General features: G+C 47.6%; 1 protein-coding gene across 1 annotated transcript in view; it reads right to left on the reverse strand.

Annotated features, from left to right (window-relative positions):
• CRACR2A (calcium release activated channel regulator 2A) overlaps positions 1 to 24697 on the reverse strand; it is a 60375-nt gene that overhangs the window by 9305 nt on the left and 26373 nt on the right. Inside the window, exons 8-11 of the mRNA XM_063308385.1 lie at positions 15086 to 15157; positions 12276 to 12324; positions 3364 to 3452; positions 70 to 391 (exon numbers count right to left, since the gene is read on the reverse strand). Coding sequence (XP_063164455.1) covers positions 70 to 391; positions 3364 to 3452; positions 12276 to 12324; positions 15086 to 15157 — 532 coding nt within the window. The remainder of the gene's footprint in view (positions 1 to 69; positions 392 to 3363; positions 3453 to 12275; positions 12325 to 15085; positions 15158 to 24697) is intronic.

Here is a 24697-nt window from a genome sequence, read left to right on the forward strand (position 1 = left end):
ATCAGGATTTTTTAGAAGCCTATTAATTTTGCCAAAATGCACTTCATCCAAAATAAAATTGCTCCTTACATCTGTCAGTGTTTCTTTCCCTACTGGCTCTTCCCTGGGAGAGGCATGGAGCTGTTCAGGCTGTGAGTGCCCCTGGGCTCCCCTCACTTCTGGTCCAAGTGAGACATCTTCCTCTTCTTTGGTCCACTGGATGAGTTGCCTCTCTGTCCTGTTGAGCAGCTGTGGCAGGTGGTCTTCTTCAATGGATATTATCCTTCTGAAGTGCTTTCTCTGAATTAGACCCTCCACCTCGTGGGGCTCAGAATCTAACGAAAGATCCACATTCAAACTCAGGGAATTTCTTCTTTGGGATGTGCTAAGCGTGTCATCTTCTGAAGACTGGCTGAAGTTATTAGGAAAAAACATACAACTCAGTAATTTATAATCTAGTGGAAATCTGAATTTGGGTCCATATTTTTCACACTTGAGCTCAAGCAGAGTTGATGAATATTCAGTAAATACACATTTTGAAAATATCTGAAGAATACTCAAACATTTGAAAGTCGGCATTTCCAGTCTATTCAAAATTACTTTTCATCCTTGATTTCAATAAACACAACAATTAGTTGCCAATCAATATAGTCATATTTGATTTAGTATGTTTTTGAACAAATTTGCTTCTCACCATCACTTCACTCCTATAACCATTGGTTCATTTCTGGAAAGATGTCTATGACTGAGCAATTCATCTGTTTAGGAAATTTCAGAAAATATGAGAATCTGAAACTCTTGCCATATGACTTTATATTTAGAACTTAACTTTCAAATTAAATTTAATTCTCAGAAAAATTCTCTTTTAAAATTCTTTTTAATTTATTATCATTTCAAAAAAGAAAAGGAAAAGAAATAATACTGATATAAATACACATTGAAAGAATATAGAGAATATACAAAGGAAGAAAAAAAACAGTATGAGCAATAGAATATGGGTGGATAGTCAACAAATTGCAAATAACCACCAGATTGAAAATATAATATGGTTAATATATTCTAATACACCGTTAACATCTTACAGTACTATAAGACATTTCATATCTAATTTCTAATCGAGAGATATCTCTATGAAATTGTAAAAATAGTTGGTTAATAGTTGGAAAGCAGTAAGAGGAAAAAGCTATAAATAACGAACAGTATATTGAAGGAATACAATAAATAATGTGTAGATTGTATGTCAGACTAAAATATAAACTTTAGAACCCAAAGTCAAGATGTAGCACAATTCCACATATAGAATTGTAATCCAACACCAAATTGTACATCACATTTACTTTTTAGATATTAAGTTATTTTAGATATTGAAGCATATTCTCAGTTTAATTAACCATTCCTGCAGAGGGGATCAGAGACCTTTTCCAATAAAAAGCATATAAAATCCTTGCAACTGTTATCATATACAGTTCAGTGTATTTTGAAGAAATGCGTGGTTTAGTGTTTAATAAAAGCATCTCAGGTTGAAATGGAATTAAGACTTTCAAAATTTGTTACTTTCTTCGGTGAAATAATTTCCAATATTGTTGCGCTTTCCCATACTGCCACCACATATGGAAGAAAGATCCAATCTATTCATTGCTTATCCAGCCTTTCGGGGGGAAAAAGCTACTCATAGCAATCATGACTGTAGTAATGGACCAGTGATACAATACCAGTTCTCTCTAAATATAATGTTTGAGATGAACTTCATATTCTTTTTCTACTGAAATTCCCATTGTTCCATCTCTATAACTATTCAAATTTTGCATTTATTTAATCATACAGTATTTTTGCTTGTTCAGGTTCTGAATCGTATTTCATTTATTGATTATAAATTGTGGCCCACAAATGTTCAGTGTTATGGGTTTATAAGAATTTCAAAGTCCTCAAAATTCCTCCTTGTTTCTGTAATCCTTTTTGCTGTCCTGCTTTTTTGACAGTATTGGACCAACTGAGTACGGAAGAGCAAAAGACTTGAGAGATCTTAATTTTGTCCTGTTAATAATAAACTTTTGTAATCTAATCAGATTGTCTCTCCATTGAACAAATTTCTTAGTGCTTTCTTAATAATAAAAGTAGACATTCAGTAAGGAAGCAAGAGGTGAGAAGTCTGGACTTATCTTTTCCTTTATCTGTCCCAAACATTCAATAAATTGCTTAATATTAGACAGTCTTGAAAATTTTTTGTTTCTGTGTATATCAACACAAATACATAAATCTAGTCCCTGTGAAAAATCTACCCCTTACCATTATCCCTTAAGATAATGGAACCATAAGGAAGTAAAAATTCATTCTGAAATCCATGTTAGACAGCTCATGTGATAGTACAGTCTGAACTTTGGAGCAGCTAGGCCACCTCGTTCCTTTGAATCTTGCAAGTTCTTGAATTTGTTGGCCTTTTGTTAGACCACATGGAATTCATTTCCTGTCTGTAACAGTTGTTTAATACCTTATTCTCAATACAGACTTAAATAATTTGAAAAAGAAAATTCAGTCTTGGTAAAATATTCTTGACTGCTGGAATTTCTTCCATCTAGAAATATCTGTCATTTTATGCTTCCAAGTTGGTAATAATTGTTCTTGAATAAATCCTTATTACTTGTCAAAAAGATTCCTAAATATTTAACCTTTTTAACAATATTAAAGCCAGTTACTTGATACATAAATTACTTTTCATGTTCTGTCAACATCTGTTTTTTCTCTTTATTAATTTGATAACCTGACATCAAGCCATACTGTGGTATACATTCCATCAACGTTATTAAAGAGATTCTTGGTTGAGCAATTGCTAGTACAGTATCACCAGTAAATAATTTCAATTTATGTTCTTGAGCAGCTAGTTTAATCTTTTTTCTTGATGTATCTGGATTGCCAAGGGTTCTAATGCTAATAAAAAGAGAGAGAAGGCGTCTTGTCTTGTTCCCTTCAGTATAGTGCATTGCTGTGAAATAAGTCCATCCACAATATTTTTAGCCTTTTGTTCTTTATGGAAAATTTCAAAAACATGATCAGTGCAAAAAATGAAACTGTCCACCCAAATTCTCTTAAGGATCCAGGCTAGTTCAGTACAAGTGCTTGGGCTCTGTGACTCCCAACTTCCACTAAAGGCACCAATTTTTACAGCCTACATAGAAAGCTTTCAGTTCCTTCAAAGAAGGACTGTTTTTGGTTCCCAAATAAATTCTGACCCACAGCTAAAGACAGGAAACAAAGATGTAGTTGGAGATTTGAAATATACCCAGGAAATAAATAGTTAAGCAAAGCACTGTTTCTTGTGATGACTATCCTATGCTGTAACTTGCCTGAAAAACAAATAATACGCTGAAGACACAGTGGAAGGCTTACCTCTTCAGGGAACTTTTTCTCTCAATATATTTGCCAATAACTGAGCCTGACCTTTGCTTCCAACTGACAGGTGCAACATTCCTGTATTTCTGGAGAAATATTGTTTTAAAATGTCAAGATATACTTAATAAAACAACAGATGCAATGCTGGCATGTCAAAACCATACAGATATGCTTGTTTATATACCTTTTAAGGAATGAAAAAGCATGGTGGTCACATTTTGGTAGCATGTAACATGTGAGAACTTTCAACAGACTGGGCTCTACCTCCAGTGTCCATCAGCTTCTACAGGACCCTTCCTCTCCCTTTGGGCCATTGATTAGGCAACGGACATTCCATTAGGGTAAGACCAGGGTGAAATATCCAGCCTCAAGTCATGGGCACAGACACTTTGGAACTTCTGAGTGGTGGGGTATCTGCACAAGAGAACGGCACATTTCCTCTCTCCCATTGCATTTCATATGTGCTGTCTAAAGGCATTAAATGGAGAAAGACGAAGACTGAATCTGACCGAACACAAGCTAGAGCCGCTATTAAGGCCTACTTTGTGGCGGTCAGAGCAGCGAAACACAAGTATTTCTCTGCTCTTGTTGTGTCCGCAGAATGTTGCCCGACAGCCCTGTTTAAGATAGCTTGATCTCTTCTGGGTCAGGTAGACTCAGTGACCCACTTACAGGGCCGTTCGGAAGGGTTTCGGAGCATCTGCAGGATAAAATCGCTCAGATTCATTCTAAGTTGGACTGTAAGTGGGAAGCGGAGTCTGGGGAGATGCCAAGGGAGCATACTTACCGTTATCTGGGAACAGTTTGATCCTGTTGGGCCTCAGGAAGTGGACAGGATCCTCCAGATTGTGAACATGCCACCTTGACCCATGTCCTTCTTGGCTGGTAAAATCAGCCTGGGAGGTGACTTGTGCTTGGGTCCAGGCGATGGTTAATGCATCCTTGAGGGAGGGGGTGTTTCCGGCTGCCTTTAAGGAGATGCTAGTGCACCCCCTCAAGAAGCCCTCCCTGGACCCTCCTATACTGGGCAATTTTCACCCTGTCTCCCGCCTTCCAGCAAGTGGTTGTGTTGCAGCTCCAGAGGATTCTGGAGGAAACGGATTATCTGGACCCCTTTCAGTCAGGTTTCAGGCCGGGATATGGGACAGAGACTGCATTGGTTGCACTTATAATCTCTGGCAGGAGCGGGATGGAGGGAGTGCATCCATCCTGGCTCTCTTGGACCTCTCAGGGGCTTTCGATATCATTGACCATGGTATCCTTTCGGGGTGGCTCAGGGGGTTGGGGGTGGGCAGTGTAGTTTTGCGCTGGTTCACCGTCGTCCTCCAGGGCCGCTCCCAATCGGTGGTGAAAGAGAGTGAGAGATCCAACCCTCAACCCCTCCATTGTGGGGTGCCGCAGGGTTCGGTTCTCTCTCCTCTCCTATTCAACATCTACATGAAACTGCTGGGTGAGATCATCCATCACCATGGGATGAGGTATCATCAATATGTGGATGATACTCAGTTATATATCTCCATCCTGGGTGAAGTAATGTCATGTGCGCCGTTTCAATGTATTTGATGCATCGTAACGTTTCGCATGTCATTAATTGGATGCGTGTTTCATTTGTCTAGGGAGGATGGGAACGCTTATATTTTGGCTTTGCTTTGGAATGTGTTTGTGTTATCTACTGCGCTCAAGGTTACTTTCCCAGGCTAGCGACTCTGACGATTGCTAGCACCTGTGCCGGGCGGGGCTGTTACGAGGGAGGCGGGATACGTTTGAAGCAAGGGTTTAAGTTTGTATTTGGCGCGCTTTTGCTCATTCTCAGCTTTCTCTGTATTTGCTTTTAGTACTCTAATAAATCAGATTTCATTTAGCATCCTCTTGTGAGTCTGAGTATTTGGGGCTGGGGCAATCATTACATAAAGCTGAGAATCTCAGTTCCTAACTCCGCTGGCCCCTGTCCAAGGAAGACAAGCGTCTAACTTGTGAGGGAGAGAGCCCGCGATGACCGAGCCCGAAATCGTGATGATGGAGGAAGGGGAACCGGACTCGACCGTGAGGCCGTCCGGCCGACCGTCCCAAGGAGGGGAGCTGTCCGCCATCAGAGAGGAGGCGAGCTCCGGGTCGGAGAGCGAAGCCGGGGGGCTGAAAACGGCCCCGGAGACCACCGTGAATTCCCCGGGTGAGCTGCTCACCTGGGATGAGACCCGAGGAGATGCCACAGCAGCGGGGGGCCCATCCTGGAGGCAGAGATACCCTTTATCCCCCAACGTGGTGCAGGTGCAGCCAACGGAGGGCTCACCCACTCCGGATCGAATCAGAGTGCTGGAGTCGAAAATGGATTCGTTGGAGGCTATTCTGAAACAGCTGAGCTTGGATGTAACCTCGATGCGAGAGCTCCGGGAAGAATCCAGCCAGAGGCATTCAACCCCTTCCTCCCAGGGGCTGACCCCGGAACGGCGACGGGTGGTGCGGAGGCGCGAAGGGGACCAGTCGGTCCAGATGGAAATCGCAGCAGCGCCCGGGCGATCGCCCCGGGGCCCCGTGCCGCTCCGAGTCAGGGAAGCACCAGGCGCAGCAGCCCCGGTGGTGGGGCGCAGCCCGGCGGGAGGCGGTATGCGAGACTTCCCTGTCAAGTTTGATGGGGACCCGACCAAACTCTCGTTCTTCCTGACTAATGCGAAAGCTTATATGGAAGAATGGGGGGCGGTTTTCCAATCGGAGAAGGCAAGAATCATCACCATTGCCATCAAACTGAAGGGGAGGGCGGCAGACTGGTATGTCCAGATGTGCCAGTCGGAAGCGCCTGAACTGGAAAATCTCGAGGAGTTCCTCTGGGCGTTGAAGCAACACTTCGAGGACCCCTTAGCAAAGGAGAGAGCAAAGCGAGCCCTGAAGGAACTCAAGCAGGGGTTCCGATCAGTGGCCGATTATGCTTTGGAGTTTAAAGCGCTAGCTGGGAAGGTGGATGACTGGTCCCAAGCAACCATTATCGAGCTCTTCAAAGATGGCTTGAATACCGAGGTGCTGCGCTGGTCCCTGGGGAGGGACGACCCATACACGCTGTATGAGTGGATCCTGCTAGCAGGAAGGGCTGAGCATGCCCAAGAGGTCTTTGCCCAGCGGAAGACTGTCAAGTCGGGGCGGGAGATGAAGCCCAGCCGCCCATCGACCACCGGGGGAAAACCGGGACAGCGACCCTGGGACGAGGAGCGTGAGAAGCGGTATGCCAAAGGATTGTGCCTGAGATGCGGTAAGGAGGGGCATCGAGTGGCAGCATGCCCGAAGGCAAAGGTGGAGGAACGGCCCGGAAAACCGCCGGCGAAGTCCCCTGCGTTGCCGAGGAAACAGAAAGCTGCGGTGGCTGAGACCGAGGGAGACGATGTGATGTTCTACGAAATTGAAGGGGAGACCGAAATCCCGCAACCGGCGGGAAACGCCAGCCACCTGCTCTAAAGGGCGCCGCTGGGCAGGTGGTAGAAGACGGGCGCGAGCCTCCAGCGGTGAGTGGCACTTACCGCATACTCATGGTGAAATTGAAATTGGGTTCACAAGTCAAGACGGTGGAAGTATGGGCCATGATTGATTCGGGGTGTTCCCGGTGTCTGATGCACCCCGACGTGGTGGCGGCGTTGGAGCTCCCCACTTTTCCCCTACAAAGACCCATCGCATTTACTCAATTGGATGGGTCCATGGCAGGGGGCAAACCGGTCACCCATTTTACAGGGCGGGTAGCCTTGCAACTGGGCAGTCACCAGGAAGGGTTGTCTTTTGTCGTGGCTCCCGTAGGGGGCCCATTGGTGGTGTTGGGGGTACCATGGTTGGTGCAGCAAAACCCCCAAATAAACTGGGTCTACCGGACCATCACATTTAGGGATGGGTTTTATCAAGCGGCAGAGGGTAAGGGTGCCCCAGAGGAGATGGTGGGGGTTGCGGCAGCTGCGACTCCGCCTTACCCGGCCTCTCCTCTGGAGGGCTTGCCGGCCGAGTACAGGATGTTTGCTGATGTATTCGGTGAAAAGGAAGCTGACCAGTTGCCCCCCCATCGAAAGACGGACTGTGCCATAGAACTGTTGCCCAACACTCAATTGCCTAAACCTAAAATTTATTCCATGACGCAAAAGGAACTGACTTTGTTGAGGGAATTTGTGGACAAAAATTTGGCGCGCGGCTTCATTGAGCCGGCGAATTCACCCGTGGGGGCGCCGGTTCTTTTCCGCCCAAAAAAGGATGGGACATTGAGACTTTGTACGGATTTCCGCGGATTAAATGCCGTCTCAATTTCCAACAAATATCCCTTGCCATTGATAAAGGACATGTTGTCACATCTGGCCAAAGGCAAGATCTTCTCTAAACTGGATTTAAGAGAAGCCTACTATCGTGTACGAATCAAGGAGGGTGATGAGTGGAAAACTGCATTCAATTGCCCGTTGGGAGCCTTCCAGTATAAGGTGTTGCCGTTTGGGTTGGCTGGGGCCCCTGGGGTATTTATGCAATTAATCAATGAAGTTTTGCATGAACATCTGTTTAAAGGTGTACTGGTGTATTTGGATGACGTATTGATTTATACGGAAACCATGAAGGAGCATGTAGCTCTGGTAAAGAAAGTCTTGTGTAAACTCAGATCTGCTGAATTGTATGCAAAGCTATCCAAATGTGCCTTTCATCAGACCCAAATTGACTACTTGGGGTATAGAATTTCTGATAAAGGTATAGAAATGGACCCTGCCAAGGTGCAGGCTATCATGGACTGGGAGAGTCCCCGTACCCGCAGGCAACTTCAAAGTTTCTTGGGGTTCAGCAACTATTACAGATTATTCATAAGGGGGTTCGCTGAGATTGCCTTGCCCCTAACGGACCTGCTTCGAACGAAAGGGGTGGGAGATACTAGACGAGTCAAGAATCCCGGAGCGTTGTTGAGGTGGACGCCTGCTTGTCAAACGGCGTTTGAGCGGCTGAAAGCAGCTTTCGTCAAAGAGCCCATTTTACAACACCCTGATCCCTCAAAGCCTTTTGTTGTACAGGCTGATGCCTCCGATTATTCTATTGGCGCATTGTTGATGCAAAAAGACGAGGCAGGATGCCTTAAGCCCTGTGCATATTTATCCCGCAAGTTCTCCGAAACTGAGAGGCGTTGGCATGTTTGGGAAAAGGAGGCATTTGCAGTGAAAGCTGCATTAGAAGCTTGGCGGCATCTGTTGGAAGGGGCTAATCACCCCTTTGAGGTATGGACTGATCATAAAAACTTGGAGGCACTTAGTACCCCTCGAAAACTGAGCCCTAAACAGGTTCGTTGGGCTCAATTTTTCAATCGATTCAATTTTCAGTTCAAGTTTATTCCAGGGAAAAAGAACTTCTTGGCTGATGCCTTGTCAAGGCAACCTCAAGACTCTGGGGCGGCGCCAGATGTGGTGAGCACCCTATGGTCGGCGCCCCAATTGGGCATGCAAGCTGTGACGCGTAGCCAAACGCGCGCGCAACAACCGCCTACCACAAGCGCTGCTCAGCCAAGCACTTTGTCAATTCCCTCCCAATTGCAACAAAAGTTTTTAAAAGAATTAAAAACGGATACTTGGTTGCTTGCGAATAAAGACAATGTTACTTTTGACAGAGGCTTCGCTTGGAAGTCCGACCGCCTCTACGTTCCTGAAAGCCTCCGTAAAGACGTGTTAACACGTTCACACGATGACAAACTCGCAGGTCACTTCGGGTTTGTAAAAACATTGCATCTCGTTCGGAGGCAATTCTGGTGGCCCACATTACGTAAAGATGTCAAAGACTACATTGCTTCCTGCACTGTTTGTGCAATGTCCAAGCGCAAGGTGGGAAAGCCCCAGGGGCTGTTGCAGCCAGTAGCAGCCCCCTCTTCCCCTTGGGAAGAAATCTCCATGGATTTTATTGTAGAGCTACCACCCAGCCAACGCAAAACGGTCATTTGGGTGGTCAAAGATTATTTCTCCAAACAAGCCCACTTTATTCCCTGCGTATCCATTCCGTCAGCGCGTCAATTAGCCCGCCTATTCCTTGTACACGTGTACAGGCTACACGGATGTCCCTCCCGCTTGATTTCAGACAGGGGTACACAATTTACCTCTCAATTTTGGCGGGCGTTTCTCAAGCTGTTAGGCACGAAGCAAGCCCTCTCCACGGCTTGGCATCCTCAAACGGACGGGGCCACTGAGGCGGTTAACTCCACTCTAGAGCAGTACCTGCGCGCTTTTGTGAATTATCAGCAGGACAATTGGGTAGACCTTCTACCATTTGCTGAAGTGGCTTACAACAATGCAGTGCATCAAAGCACTGGACAGACCCCGTTTCGGGTGGCTCTGGGTAAAGACTTTGTTCCTATCACTGATCTCCCACAACCTCCTGCAGGTGCGGTCAATACAGATGATTGGTCAACACAATTGGCTGACTCTTGGCCAATGATTCAAAATGCATTGGCTGATGCTCAAGCGGATTATAAATTGTATGCTGATCGAAAGCGGGCCCCCCAACCTGCATTCCAAGTTGGGGACTCAGTGTACCTTTCTACCAAGTTTATCAAGTCATCACAACCTTCAAAGAAACTTGCACCTAAGTTTGTGGGTCCTTTCCCAATTGTCGCTCAGATCAACCCTGTGACTTTTAAACTTGATTTGCCTCATAACCTGAAACGCTTACACCCTGTTTTTCATTGCAGCTTACTCAAACCGACTATTCCTTCTGATCGCTGGCATCGGCAACCTCCACCTCCCACCCCCATCATGATTGATGGTCAGCAACACTTTGAAGTTAAAGAAATTTTGGACTCTCGACGCCTTCGCAATACTTTGCAATATTTAGTTCGTTGGAAGCATTTCCCTCATCCTGAGTGGGTCGCTGCACCAGATGTGGCTTCCCCGGTTCTAGTGGCCCGTTTCCACTCCACTTATCCCTCTAAACCAGGTCCCTAGGGGTATTTTTGGAGGGCGGTATGTCATGTGCGCCGTTTCAATGTATTTGATGCATCGTAACGTTTCGCATGTCATTAATTGGATGCGTGTTTCATTTGTCTAGGGAGGATGGGAACGCTTATATTTTGGCTTTGCTTTGGAATGTGTTTGTGTTATCTACTGCGCTCAAGGTTACTTTCCCAGGCTAGCGACTCTGACGATTGCTAGCACCTGTGCCGGGCGGGGCTGTTACGAGGGAGGCGGGATACGTTTGAAGCAAGGGTTTAAGTTTGTATTTGGCGCGCTTTTGCTCATTCTCAGCTTTCTCTGTATTTGCTTTTAGTACTCTAATAAATCAGATTTCATTTAGCATCCTCTTGTGAGTCTGAGTATTTGGGGCTGGGGCAATCATTACAAGTAAGTTATGTGGTCTCCCCTCTCTCCAAGTGCCTGGGGGCTGTGGGGGCCTGGATAGGGAACAACAGGCTTCAACTGAACCCTGGTAAGACGGAGTGGCTGTGGATTGACAGCCCCTCAGCTTCCAGGAAGTTGTCATCTTTGGTTCTGGATGGGGTAGCACTGCCCCATTTGGAACCAGTGGGGAATCTGGGGGTCCTCCTGGACTCATGACTCCTGCTTGAAGAGCAGGTGGAAGTTGTGGCCAGGAGGGCCTTTGTACATCTTTGGATGGTGCGCCAGCTACGCCCATTCCTGGATCGAGATGCCCTCCAAACAGTCACTCATGCCCTTGTTATCTCCCATATAGACTATTGCAACGCCCTCTACATGGGGCTACCCTTGAAGAGTATCCGGAAGCTTCAGCTGATCCAGAATGCGGCCCCGTGGACAGTTGTTGGTGCTGTAAAATCGGCACATGTGACACCGTTACGCAAGCTGCATTGGGTGCCAGTTTGCTTCCGGGTCCAATTCAAGGTATTGGTTATCACCTTTAAAGCCCTACATGGCATGGGTCCAGGTCACCTGAAGGACCGTCTCATTCCCATGACATTGACCCGCCCCACCCGGTTAGGCAGGGAGGACATGCTACGGACCCCATCAGCAAAGGAATTTCATCTAGCAGGGTCCAGGAGGCGGGCCTTCTCGGCAGTGGCGCCCGCCCTTTGAAATATCTTGCCCCTGGAGTTGAGATGGGTTTCCTCGCTCCCGGCCTTCCGGAAGAATTTGAAGACCTGATTCTGCCGCCTTGCTTGGGATGGGGAGGCTAACAGCTCCACCTGGGGGTGGTTGGCGCCATTGTCATGAGCACTGATGGTGAGCAGGAGGGGGCCCCTATCCAGGGGGGGAAACGCATGTGTAGTAGCGAGAACTTGAGCTGTCACTGAAAGAGACACAGAACAGACCCGCCTTGACTTTGGGGGTTTATCTGTATGGGTTTTCTCACGTTTCTTCAGTTTGGTAGGATTTTCTGTCTACTATAGCAGTAATAAAACACTAGAGACCTATTCCTTGTCTCGGCGTGGTTCCTGCTTGTTAGGACAGCCATAGCACCCCTATTGATTGTGATTCCATCTCCTCTTGGATTTTACATTTATTATCTTATTTATATTTTTCGATTGTAATTTAGGTTTATATGTTTTTATTATTACTTTTATTGTAAACCGCCCAGAGTCCCCCATTGGGGTGAGATGGGTGGTGCTATAAATTTAAATAAATAAAACAAGAGAAAGACAGATCTGATGAGATTAAGCGAGTCTTACAATCTTAGTAATCTCACGATTCACAAGAAAGTTAACTAGACTTCAATTCCCTTACCACAGAACTGGAGCTGTCAGGACAGGAGCCTAACCACACAAGCAGCATTCAAAGTAACAGCTGCTGCAAGGGATTTCGTGCTCACATTAAGGCCCCCCAACTCTACGGTGTATCAGAGACCCTACCATCCCTAAATCTGACAGAATTTGAAGTTTTAAATTTAAAGCTACAGTTACAGTTTTTGTCAAAGGTCTTCGTCTAGAAAATCCTTTATGAACAAAGCTACAAACATACCTGCTGGAGACACATGTCACGTTCATCTCTCAGATATTTGTTCCTTTCTCTATAAGTGAAGGGAGGGAGGAAAAACAACAAAATAAAAGGACATCTTCCAAGACTCCCCATTTACCAGTAAACATTCCCAATTTGGGGGTATTTATTCTGGTGAAATGCTGTCCTATTTTATTCCTATTTTGTTTTGTGGGGAAATTCTGGGATGTCATTTTAAAATTTAGGTTCTGAAGACTAGAATTCAGTATGTTTCTTCTACCGTACTGGCAGAGTACAGAGCGACTAATCACGGGTGGAACCAAGTAGAAGAAGACATAACTGGAAATAAAATGAGTTCTGTGATAAACCGTGCAGCAAAGACGTATTCACACTGGGAGTTCCAGTTCAACCCAAATCTCGGTCCTGTTTCACATTTTTCTCAGTTTGTACCGCGAATGAGTGAATAGTCTATAGCCAAGAACAGTGACCAAGCCATTTCTTCAGTGGAATTTTTTCTATTCTGCAGTTAGAGGAATGTTATCAGCAATTTTGACAACTGCACATCCAATGGCATACAGCCGTCTTGCTGTTGAAAACCGCAGGACTCAGTGCTTGTTTTTACATGCTGTATCTCACCAAGAAGAATTCGAAGAACATCTCCTGGGGTGTTCTGTGTAGGTGCCAGATACCGATCTGATATTGCAAGTCTGACTGTGCAGCACCCCCCCCCCCGCACCTTCTTCTCACTGTTAAGTGAACTAGGGAGGCATCTGTCTGAACCTACAGCTATCTCAATGCTCTGGACTCGAACAAGTCTCCAGCCCCGTTTGCCTAGGGGACGGTTCCTGCGTATCTCCGCCAGGGTCATCTTGCGACTCTACGCAGGGACAGAGGCCTCCCAGCTTGCCTTGTGCTGGTGAGTGGACAAGGGAGGGAGGAAGGCGCTACTGCAGCCCCCAGCACCTAGAGAAGAATGCTTCTGGCTTCACGCATAGACAACTGGAGAGTTCTGAGGAGAAAAGGGCATTTTCACACTGCTAGATGTGCAGCTGCATCAATACAACTGAAGCACAGTAGAAATGAGGGCTTGAATTGCCCTTATACAAATTAAACTGTTAAAAAACTGGTCAGAAAACAGTTTGGTTTGTTCCATATTCAGTTCAGTTCCTGAAGTGCCTCCCCAAATACTGTCCTCCTCAGATCCAAAATTACACACTCACCCCCAGCTCGAGTCCACTGCTCATCTGGCCAGCTGCTCTGGTCCCACAGAGGAGGAAGGGGAGAGGAGGCTCCCCTTCCTCCCCCAGCCAGTGCATCGGTCCTGTGCTCAGGAACCTGAATAAGCGCACTGTCCCTCCTGGGACAGCAGCTTCTCAGGAGTGGTTCCCCGGCAAGTGTCCTGGCAAGGCCTGGCTGCAAAGGGCCAGTTGCAAGAGGGAAGCCAGGCCCCTCTCCCTGCTGCTGTCTTACTTCCACTGTGAGCAAAGAAGGCCAGCAAGGTGGGGGAGGGGTTGGAGAAAGACACCCAACTCCCTTCTTTGGGCCTGTTTTCTCCTTGGAACAAAAGGTGAGAGATGCTGCCTGGAAGGAAGACTATCTCCCTGAAAAATTCGGCCTAGAAGCAATGAGACTGTTGTGCTGGGCTTCCTGGAAGCATAAAAGGGGTGCAAGTTGTTGCGAGGGTCTCTTCCCCAGGGCCAAGTGGACTCCGTGTTCTTGTGGTAAGTTGCCAATGGGATGTGTTTTTCTTCAGAACTCCGACGAAATAGTGAGGCCAGTTATTTATTCTATGAGCTGCCTTAACTTGCATCTGCTCTCCGCTCTCCATCCTCCATTGATGGTCGGTATTCCCGAGTGCACCTCTCAACTGCATGGCTGCTCCCTGGGTCCCGCCTCTACTGACAGAGCATCAATTAGTGTCTGTGCATACTGCAGAACGAGTGAGAGACGTGGCTGTAAATTCAGTCTATGGGGAATAACGTAACTGGAAGCTAAATCAGAATTTTTCACAGACCCTCAAAAGTAGCAATGTCACAAATTTTACTTGTTGCGCAGAAACTCCAACATGTGGGTTCTCTGGATGCATGTTGTGCTGAAGCTACATAATCTGGCTTGGCAGCACACAAAGGTCTTTGCTTGAAATTCCACTCTGATTTCTATTGCTTTTTAAAATAATTCCAGGCTGCACAGAACAAGCATTGTCTCTTTCCACTCAAAGGTGACTGTTGGTGACTTACAAGGACTCTAAAGGAGCTCTGACAGGAACAAAGAAGGATGGCTAACTTGGATCAAGCGCCTGCTTAAATAATTAAATAAAAGAGTGGAATTTGTGTGTCTACAGTATATTATTACATAAAATGGCTGGAAGAGTTCATCCTGGAATGCAGACCTAACTGACATCAAAGGGCAACCAGTTCCCAGCCATCCAGGCAATGGGTACCATGACTTAGCAGATACAAGTTCATCCAGATACGCAGGGGCACTACTGGGGCAGGATGAACCATTCACCCGACAGCAGCCAATTCTGGAGAAGGTTGGGCTCTTCTTGAAGGACGAGGCTTGTGGCTGGGAGGTGCTACTTAATTTTCATCATTAATGGAGGCACCAGTGGCCTCTCTGTCTCACTGGCCCACCTGGAATGACCCAACCTAGGTTTTATGACAAATGCTCCTATTTTACTGGGAAAATGTGTGTGTTCATTCATTCCCTAGCCTGTTTTTATTTATACAAACAGCTTTGTCCTCTCTACACAACACTGCTATAAAGAACGTGTTCATCAGAAAGGAAGATGACCTCCCCCACACTCCCTAAAGCCTGTTCTGGATTCCTCTTACCTCAAAAAGTCCAATTGTTTAAGAAGTCTCGATTTCTCCCTCTGTAATATTTCTGTCACTCGGTAAACCTCACTGGAGAAGAAACAAAACAAGCATTATGCAAAACCCAGTTGAACCTGCTGTTCAGGGAAAATACTAGTGGGAGCTGAGATTTACTCTCTCCTGTGGGTATTACAGTAATAATTACAGAAACTGACTAAATTCGCAATTACTCTAGTTTGTTTATTTATGACATTCCAGAGTTAAGTTGAAATGTCTTTTCCCACAACCAAAATTAAAAGCAAACTTTTTACAAGTGCACAGAATAACTTTAATGGCTATTTTTCATCTAAATCTGGACAGAAATTGCTCTTGACACACAACTAAACTAAACATCCATCAAAAGGCTTTGTAATATAAGAATAGGTAAAGTTTTAAACTTTCATTTTTGTGGGGGGGAAAATGCAATTGTACAGATGCAGCATTTGTTAAACGAAGCTCTGGAGAAACTCCTTAATTTTACTAAACAAAATCAGAAGCTTTATTCTGTGCCTTGCTAAGTGTTTGCCAGATCAGTGTCCGCAGACCTGTACAGCTTATTGTTATTCTCTCCCCCAGACGATCCAGATCATAATCTGGTGAAAGAATCAGTTGTAATATAATAACATTAATGTTGCTTGTAGTAAGCATAGTTTGAATCTCTTATCTGATAATGAAAATAGTTTCTTCAGGTTTTTCAGTCACATGAAACAAACGAAACAGAGAGAGAGAGAGAGGGAGAGAGGGAGAGAGAGAGAGAGGGAGAGGGAGAGGGAGAGGGAGAGAGAGGGAGGGAGGGAGAGAGAGAGAGAGAGAGAGAGAGAGAGAGAGAGAGAAGCATACGCCTGGCACAAAAAAAACCATGCCCTTGAAAGCCACCTGAAAAAAGTGTCATATTTCTGCTCCAGGCAAAGACACAGGATTTGCCAAAGCCATTTCCACTTGTCAAACAGACAGCTATTGGCTTTGAAGGTAATCATAGCAAAAATAGCATTTATTTGCATAGAGCTGGTATAACTTGTTCCAAATCATAAATACCGCAGCATGTATGAGCTGGAGGGGGTGTTAGATCCTCCAGTCCCATCCCCTTCTCATTGCAGAAATGCACCAACCCACCCCTATTGGGTGGTCCCACCAGATGCCATCCGAAGCCACCTGCAAGTGGGAGCCCATCACTGTCACAGTCATGAAATTTCTCCCCGGATCCTTTACCAGCTCCAGACCAATAAACCCAGAATTCTGCGAGGGAGGTTTGGTCTTACACTGGTGTTTACACCTTGACGCCCTGTGCTTTTCCTAGCAATGTGGCATCCTAGACCTTGGGCTATCATAGTTTTGTCTCAACCAGGGGCGGGACATCACATGAGAAGCTGAAGTGCTGTGGTGCTGCACTGGATGCAATCACAGTGATGGGAAGTGAGCATGAGAGGCAGCCCTTAAACGGTGTGCCAACAATGTGGAAGCCCAATCACACCAGCCGTTCTACCCAAAGGTGTGTCCTCGGCAGCCACTTACCATTTCTCAAGCCATCTGGAGATCGAAGCCAAGTAACAGTGTCCAAATTCAGAAGAACCCTAACCCTGGCAAGGTTTAATGCCTTCGCAACAGCCATTCCTCACACAAGACTTTGCCCCTGTGGCAGAACTCCTGAAACACCAACCCACGTTCTTTTACCCAGCTCTCGTTAGAGAGATGCCCGGTTGCAGTCAGTAACACTCCATCTGGCCAGATTTCCAGACCACCCAGAGCCTTTTTACTCCCAGTGGCCGCTCTCCAATAATGGGATTTTATGTCTCATGACAGGGCCAAGTTTTGTTTTACTATCTGTAAAGTGTGTTACACCTTATTCACACCAGTTTTATAATTATTGACTTATACTGTGGTTTTTATTTGCTGTCTCACACTTTACAGGGTTGCTAGGAGTCAGGTGGCTTATTATTATTACTATTATTATTATTTACAACAACGTGAAATAACAGTTGCCAGTTCCTAAGCTGGTGTTGGCCTTCATTTGCATCAAGTCCTTCCCAAGAACCTTGGAGGACATAATGAATTGGCGTAGTATAATTGCGGACCCAAGCAGTGTGGCCTTTTGTGATTGACAGACGGAAATTTTGTCAATGTCCAGATTTTCTAAGTGTTGTCCAAGATTTTTTTGGTATGGCACCCAGTGTGCCAATAACCACTGTGACCACCATGGCTGGTTTAATATAAATATATTAAAATATAATTGAATCCAGATGGTTAAAGTTCTCTTTCTGTCTGCAAGCAAAACAGGGCAACTCTAAGGAGCTAACCATCCCCAAGAGGAACTCTTTTCTTTCCCGCCCCAAGCATGTTGACAAAGCCAGGTTTTTAATTTTTTACAGAAATCCAGGAGTGAGGGGACCTGCCTCAACTCCGGGGGGAGAATGTTCCAAAGGGCAGGTGCTATTGCAGAGAAGACACGCTTCCATGACCCCGCCAGATGGAACTCTAGCAGATGGGATCCATAGCATGCCCTCTCTATGTGCCCGGGTGGGATGGGATGATGTAATAGGGATGAGACGGTCCCTCAGGTATCCTGGCCCCATGCCGTGTAGGGCTTTAAAGGTCCATGGTGATGGATGATCTTGCCCAGCGGCTTCATGTAGATGTTAAAAAGGAGCGGAGAGAGAATCAAGCCCTGCGGAACCCCAGGGGCTGCGGGGTGGATCTTGTTGGAGTTTGTGCAGAGCGCTGGAAAGTGTTTGGCCTGAGAGATCAGAAAGAAGACACCAGGCATTTCAGCAAAAAATAATTGTATTCAAAGAAAACATAGAACATAAACAGTTTCCTCATCCAGAGCCCTGGATGGGCAAAATCCTTAAATACAAAAAAGCGTATTTACTAGTACACACACACATGCAAGTGTGCTGAGCAGAAAGAGCTGCTGCTGAGCTGAAACCGAAACAGAAACCACTGGCAGCAAGTCCAGGCAAGTTCCCCAAGCATGCAGGCAGATTTTCCCTTATTTGGTCATTCAACACTTAACCTTTTCCATAACCCAACCTGAGAACAATTAAGCCTGACCTGTTCACCCTGCTGACACTTAAGGAATTATTTGTTACCATGGATACCTTCTCTGCAGCTTAGTCCAAGCAGAAACAAATAATACCAACAGATCTCTCGCTCCCTATTAACACCAACTGAGACTGATCCTGGAGGAAGTAGGTGAACCAGTGCAAAACCACACCGCCCACCCCCAACTCCCTGAGTCGGTCCAGAAGGATACCATGGTCAATGGTATCGAAAGTCGCTGAGAGGTCAAGAAGAGCGAGGATGGAGGATGGAGGATGGAGGCACTCCCTCCATCCCGCTCCTGTCACAGATCATCCCTAAGTGCGACCAATGCTGTTTCTGTCCCATAGCCAGGTCTGAAACCTGACTGAAAGGGGTATAGATAATCCGTTTCATCCAGGATCCTCTGGAGCTGTAGCACCACCACTTTCTCAACCACCTTTCCCAAAAAGGAGAGGTGGGAGACTGGGCGAAAGTTGTCCAGGATGATAGGGTCCAGGGATGGTTTCTTGAGGAGCAGGCGCACCAGCGCTTCCTTAAAGGCTGCTGGGAACACCCCCTCTCTCAAGGATGAATTCCCTGGGTATCTCCTCAGACTCTGTCTCATATTCAGAGTCCAACTTGGAATGGATCCGAGCGATTTTATCCTGCAGATCCCCAGCAAATTCCTCAGCACGGCCCTGAAGATGGAGTTCTGAATCCCCTCTCCCCAGAAGGAACTGGGTCATCTTAAACAGGGCTGCCAGGTGGCATTCCGCGGATGCAATAAGAGCGGAGAAATATTGGCTTTTCACCGCTCTTACCGCCACAAGGTAGGCCTTAATCGCGGCTCTAGCTTGTGTCTGGTTGGATTCAGTCTTCGTCTTCCTCCAGCGGCGCTCTAGGTGTCTCTTAACCCTCTTCGGAACTCTCAGCTCCTCCGTAAACCATGGGGAGTGTCGGGTTCGAACGGACAAGAGCGATGTCATGTTCGCCGTTTCAATGTCTTTGATACATCGTAACGTTTCGCATGTCATGAATGGGATGCGTGTTTCATCTCTCTGGGGAGGATGGGAACAGTTATCTTTTAGCTTTGCTTTGGAATGTATTTGTCTTATCTACTGCGCTCAAGGTTACTTTCCCAGGCTAGCAACTCTGACGATTGCTAGCACCTGTGCCGGGCGGGGCTGTTACGAGGGAGGCGGGATACGTTTGCAGCAAGGGTTTAAGTTTGTATTTGGCGCGCTTTTGCTCATTCTCAGCTTTCTTTGTACTTGTCTTTAGTTCTCTAATAAATCAGATTTCATTTAGCAGCCTCTTGTGAGTCTGAGTATTTGGGCTAGGGCAATCATTACATAAAGCTGAGAATCTAAGATCCTAACCCCGCTGGCCCCTGTCCAGGAAAGACAAGTGTCTAACCCTGTGAGGGAGAGAGCCCGCGATGACCGAACCCGACATCATGATGATGGAAGAAGGGGAACCGGACTCGACCGTGAGGCAGTCCGGCCGACCGTCCCAAGGTGGGGAGCTGTCAGCCATCCGGGAAGAGGCGAGCTCCGCATCGGAGAGTGAAGCCGGGGGGCTGAAAACGGCCCCGGAGACCACCGTGAATTCTCCGGGCGAGCTGCTCACCTGGGATGAGACCCAAGGAGGTGCCACCGTAGCGGGGGGCCCATCCTGGAAGCAGAGATACCCATTATCCCCCAACGTGGTGCAGGTGCAGCCAACGGAGGGCTCACCCACTCCGGATCGGATCCGAGTACTGGAGTCCAAAATGGATTCGTTGGAGGCTATACTGAAAAAGCTGAGCTTGGATGTGACCTCGTTGCGAGAGGTCCGGGAAGAATCAAGCCCGAGGCATTCAACCCCTTCTTCCCAGGGGCAGTCCCCGGAACGGCGACGGGTGGTGCGGAGGCGCGAAGGGGACCAGTCGGTCCAGATGGAAATCGCAGCATCGCCAGGGCGATCGCCCCGGGGCCCCGTGCCGCCCCGAGCCAGGGAAGCACCAGCCGCAGCAGCACCAGTGGTGGGGCGCAGCCCGGCGGGAGGCGGCATGCGAGACTTCCCTGTCAAGTTTGATGGGGACCCGACCAAACTCTCGTTCTTCCTGACGAATGCGAAAACTTACATGGAAGAATGGGGGGCGTTTTTCCAATCGGAGAAGGCGAGAATCATCACCATTGCCACCAAACTGAAGGGGAGGGCGGCAGACTGGTATGTCCAGATGTGCCAGTCGGAAGCGCCTGAACTGGAAAGTTTCGATGAGTTCCTCTGGGCGTTGAAACAACACTTCGAGGACCCCTTAGCAAAAGAGAGAGCAAAGCGAGCTCTGAAGGAACTCAAGCAGGGGTTCAGATCAGTCGCAGATTATGCTTTGGAGTTTAAAGCGCTAGCTGGGAAGGTGGATGACTGGTCCCAAGCAACCATTATCGAGCTCTTCAAGGATGGCTTGAATACAGAGGTGCTGCGCTGGTCCCTGGGGAGGGACGACCCATATACGCTGTACGAATGGATCCTGCTGGCGGGGAGGGCTGAACATGCCCAGGAGATCTTTGCCCAGCGGAAGACCGCCAAGTCGGGGCGGGAGGTGAAACCCAGCTGCCCAGTGAGCACCGGGGGGAAACCGGGACAACGACCCTGGGACGAGGAGCGGGAGAAGCGGTACGCAAAAGGCTTGTGTTTGAGATGTGGTAAGGAGGGGCATCGAGTGGCAGCATGCCCGAAGGCAAAGGGGGAGGAACGGCCCGGCAAACCGTCGGCGAAGTCCCCTGCATTGCCGAGGAAGCAGAAAGCCGCGGTGGCTGAAGCCGAGGGAGACGATGTGATGTTCTACGACATTGAAGGGGAGACCGAAATCCTGCAGCCGGCGGGAAACGCCAGCCACCTGCTCTAAAGGGCGCCGCTGGGCAGGTGGTAGAGGAAGGGCGCGAGCCTCCGTCGGTGAGTGGTAGTTACCGCATTCTCACGGTGAAATTGAAATTGGGCTCCCAATCCAAGACTGTAGAAGTATGGGCCATGATTGATTCGGGGTGTTCCCGGTGTCTTATGCACCCCGACGTGGTAGCGGCTTTGGAGCTACCCATTTTCCCTTTACAACGACCCATCGCTTTTACTCAACTGGATGGGTCCATGGCAGGGGGCAAACCGGTCACCCATTTTACAGGGCGCGTAGCCTTGCAACTGGGCAGCCACCAGGAAGGGTTGTCTTTTGTCGTGGCTCCTGTGGGGGGACCCTTGGTGGTGTTGGGGGTACCCTGGTTGGTGCAGCAAAACCCCCAAATAAACTGGGTTTACCGAACTATCACGTTTAGGGATGGGTTCTATCAAGCGGCCGAGGAGAAGGGTGCCCCAGAGGAGATGGTGGGGGTTGCGGCAGCTGCGACTCCGCCTTACCCGGTCCCTCCTCTGGAAGGCTTGCCGGCCAAGTACAGGATGTTTGCTGATGTATTCGGTGAAAAGGAAGCCGACCAGTTGCCCCCCCATCGAAAGACGGACTGTGCCATAGAACTGCTGCCCAACACCCAATTGCCCAAGCCAAAGATTTATTCCATGACACAAAAGGAACTGACTCTGTTGAGAGACTTTGTGGACAAAAATCTGGCCCGCGGATTCATTGAGCCGGCGAATTCACCGGTGGGGGCGCCGGTGCTTTTTCGCCCAAAAAAGGATGGGACATTGAGACTTTGTACCGATTTCCGCGGATTAAATGCCGTCTCAATTTCCAACAAATATCCCTTGCCATTGATCAAGGACATGTTGTCACATCTGGCCAAGGGAAAGATCTTCTCTAAGCTTGATTTAAGAGAAGCCTACTATCGTGTAAGAATCAAGGAGGGGGATGAGTGGAAAACTGCATTCAATTGCCCGTTGGGAGCTTTCCAGTATAAGGTGTTACCATTCGGTTTGGCTGGGGCCCCTGGGGTATTTATGCAATTAATCAATGAGGTACTGCATGAACATCTGTTTAAAGGGGTACTGGTGTATTTGGATGATGTATTGATTTATACGGAAACCATGGAAGAGCATGTGGCTCTGGTAAGGAAAGTATTGTGTAAACTCAGATCAGCTGAATTGTATGCCAAACTGTCTAAATGTGCCTTTCATCAGACCCGAATTGACTACTTGGGGTATAGAATTTCAGATAAAGGCATAGAAATGGACCCTGCCAAGGTGCAGGCTATCGTGGACTGGGAGAGTCCCCGCACCCGCAGGCAACTGCAAAGTTTCCTGGGGTTCAGCAACTACTACAGATTATTCATAAGGGGGTTCGCCGAGATTGCCTTGCCACTAACTGAACTGCTTCGAACAAAAGGGGTGGGAGATACTCGGAGAGTCAAGAATCCCGGGGCGCTGTTGCGCTGGACGCCTGCTTGTCAAACGGCGTTTGAGCGGCTGAAAGCAGCTTTTGTCAAAGAGCCCATTTTACAGCATCCTGATCCCTCAAAGCCTTTTGTAGTACAGGCAGATGCCTCCGATTATTCCATTGGGGCATTGTTGATGCAACAAGACGGGACAGGATGCCTCAAGCCCTGTGCCTACTTATCCCGCAAATTCTCCGAAACTGAGAGACGTTGGCATGTCTGGGAAAAGGAGGCGTTTGCAGTAAAAGCCGCGTTGGAAGCTTGGCGGCATCTGTTAGAGGGGGCAAATCATCCCTTTGAAGTATGGACTGATCATAAAAACTTGGAGGCGCTTAGTGCCCCTCGAAAACTGAGCCCCAAACAGGTCCGTTGGGCTCAATTTTTCAATCGATTCAATTTTCAATTGAAATTTATTCCGGGGAAAAAGAACTTCTTGGCTGATGCGTTGTCAAGGCAACCTCAGGACGCTGGGGCAGCGCCAGAAGTGGTTAGCACCCTATGGACGGCGCCCCAATTGGGCATGCAGGCTGTGACGCGAAGCCAAACGCGCGCGCAGCAGCCGCCCACCACGGACGCTGCTCAGCCACGCACTTTGTCAATTCCCTCCCAGTTGCAACAAAAGTTTCTTAAAGAACTGAAAACGGATACTTGGTTGCTTGCGAATAAATACAGTGTTACTTTTGACAGAGGCTTCGCTTGGAAATCTAACCGCCTCTATGTTCCTGAAAGCCTCAGAAAAGATGTGTTACTACGTTCACACGATGACAAGCTCGCAGGTCACTTTGGGTTTGTAAAAACCTTGCACCTGGTTCGGAGGCAGTTTTGGTGGCCCACATTGCGTAAGGATGTCAAGGACTACATTGCCTCCTGCACTGTTTGTGCAATGTCTAAACGCAAGGTGGGTAAGCCCCAGGGCCTCCTGCAGCCGGTGGCCGCCCCTTCTTCCCCTTGGGAGGAAATCTCCATGGACTTCATTGTAGATCTCCCACCCAGCCAGCGCAAAACGGTCATTTGGGTGGTCAAAGATTATTTCTCTAAACAAGCTCACTTCATCCCTTGCGTGTCCATTCCGTCGGCACGTCAATTGGCTCGCCTGTTTCTTGTACACGTGTACAGGCTACACGGATGTCCCTCCCGCTTAATTTCGGACAGGGGCACACAATTTACCTCGCAATTTTGGCGGGCGTTCCTCAAACTGTTAGGCACGAAGCAAGCCCTCTCCACGGCTTGGCATCCTCAGACGGACGGGGCCACTGAGGCTCTAAATTCTACTCTGGAGCAGTACCTTCGAGCTTTTGTGAATTATCAGCAGGACAATTGGGTAGACCTCCTACCGTTTGCTGAAGTGGCTTACAACAATGCAGTGCATCAAAGCACTGGCCAAACCCCATTTCGGGTAGCCCAGGGTAAAGACTTTGTACCTATCCCTGATCTACCGCAACCTCCTGCAGGATCAGCCACTCCAGATGATTGGACAACGCAACTGGCTGACTCCTGGCCAATGATTCAACAGGCATTAGCTGATGCACAAGCGGATTATAAACTGTATGCTGATCGAAAGCGGGCCCCCCAGCCTGCATTCCAAGTCGGGGACTCGGTGTACCTTTCCACTAAGTTTCTCAAGTCCTCACAACCTTCAAAGAAACTTGCGCCTAAATTTGTGGGTCCTTTCCCGATTACCGCTCAGATTAACCCTGTGACTTTTAAACTTGACTTGCCTCATAACCTCAAACGCTTACACCCTGTTTTTCATTGCAGTTTGCTCAAACCGACTATTCCTTCTGACCGCTGGCATCGCCAACCTCCACCTCCAACCCCCATCATGATTGACGGTCAGCAACACTTTGAAGTTAAAGAAATTTTGGATTCTAGACGCCTTCGCAATACTTTACAATATTTAGTTCGTTGGAAACATTTCCCTCATCCAGAGTGGGTTGCTGCACCAGATGTGGCTTCCCCTGTCCTGGTAGCCCGTTTTCACTCTGCTTATCCCACTAAGCCGGGTCCCTAGCTGTATTTTTAGGGGGGCGGTATGTCATGTTCGCCGTTTCAATGTCTTTGATACATCGTAACGTTTCGCATGTCATGAATGGGATGCGTGTTTCATCTCTCTGGGGAGGATGGGAACAGTTATCTTTTAGCTTTGCTTTGGAATGTATTTGTCTTATCTACTGCGCTCAAGGTTACTTTCCCAGGCTAGCAACTCTGACGATTG

This window comes from Candoia aspera, chromosome 7, assembly GCF_035149785.1.
Source record: "Candoia aspera isolate rCanAsp1 chromosome 7, rCanAsp1.hap2, whole genome shotgun sequence".
Taxonomy (NCBI): Eukaryota; Metazoa; Chordata; class Lepidosauria; order Squamata; family Boidae; genus Candoia; species Candoia aspera.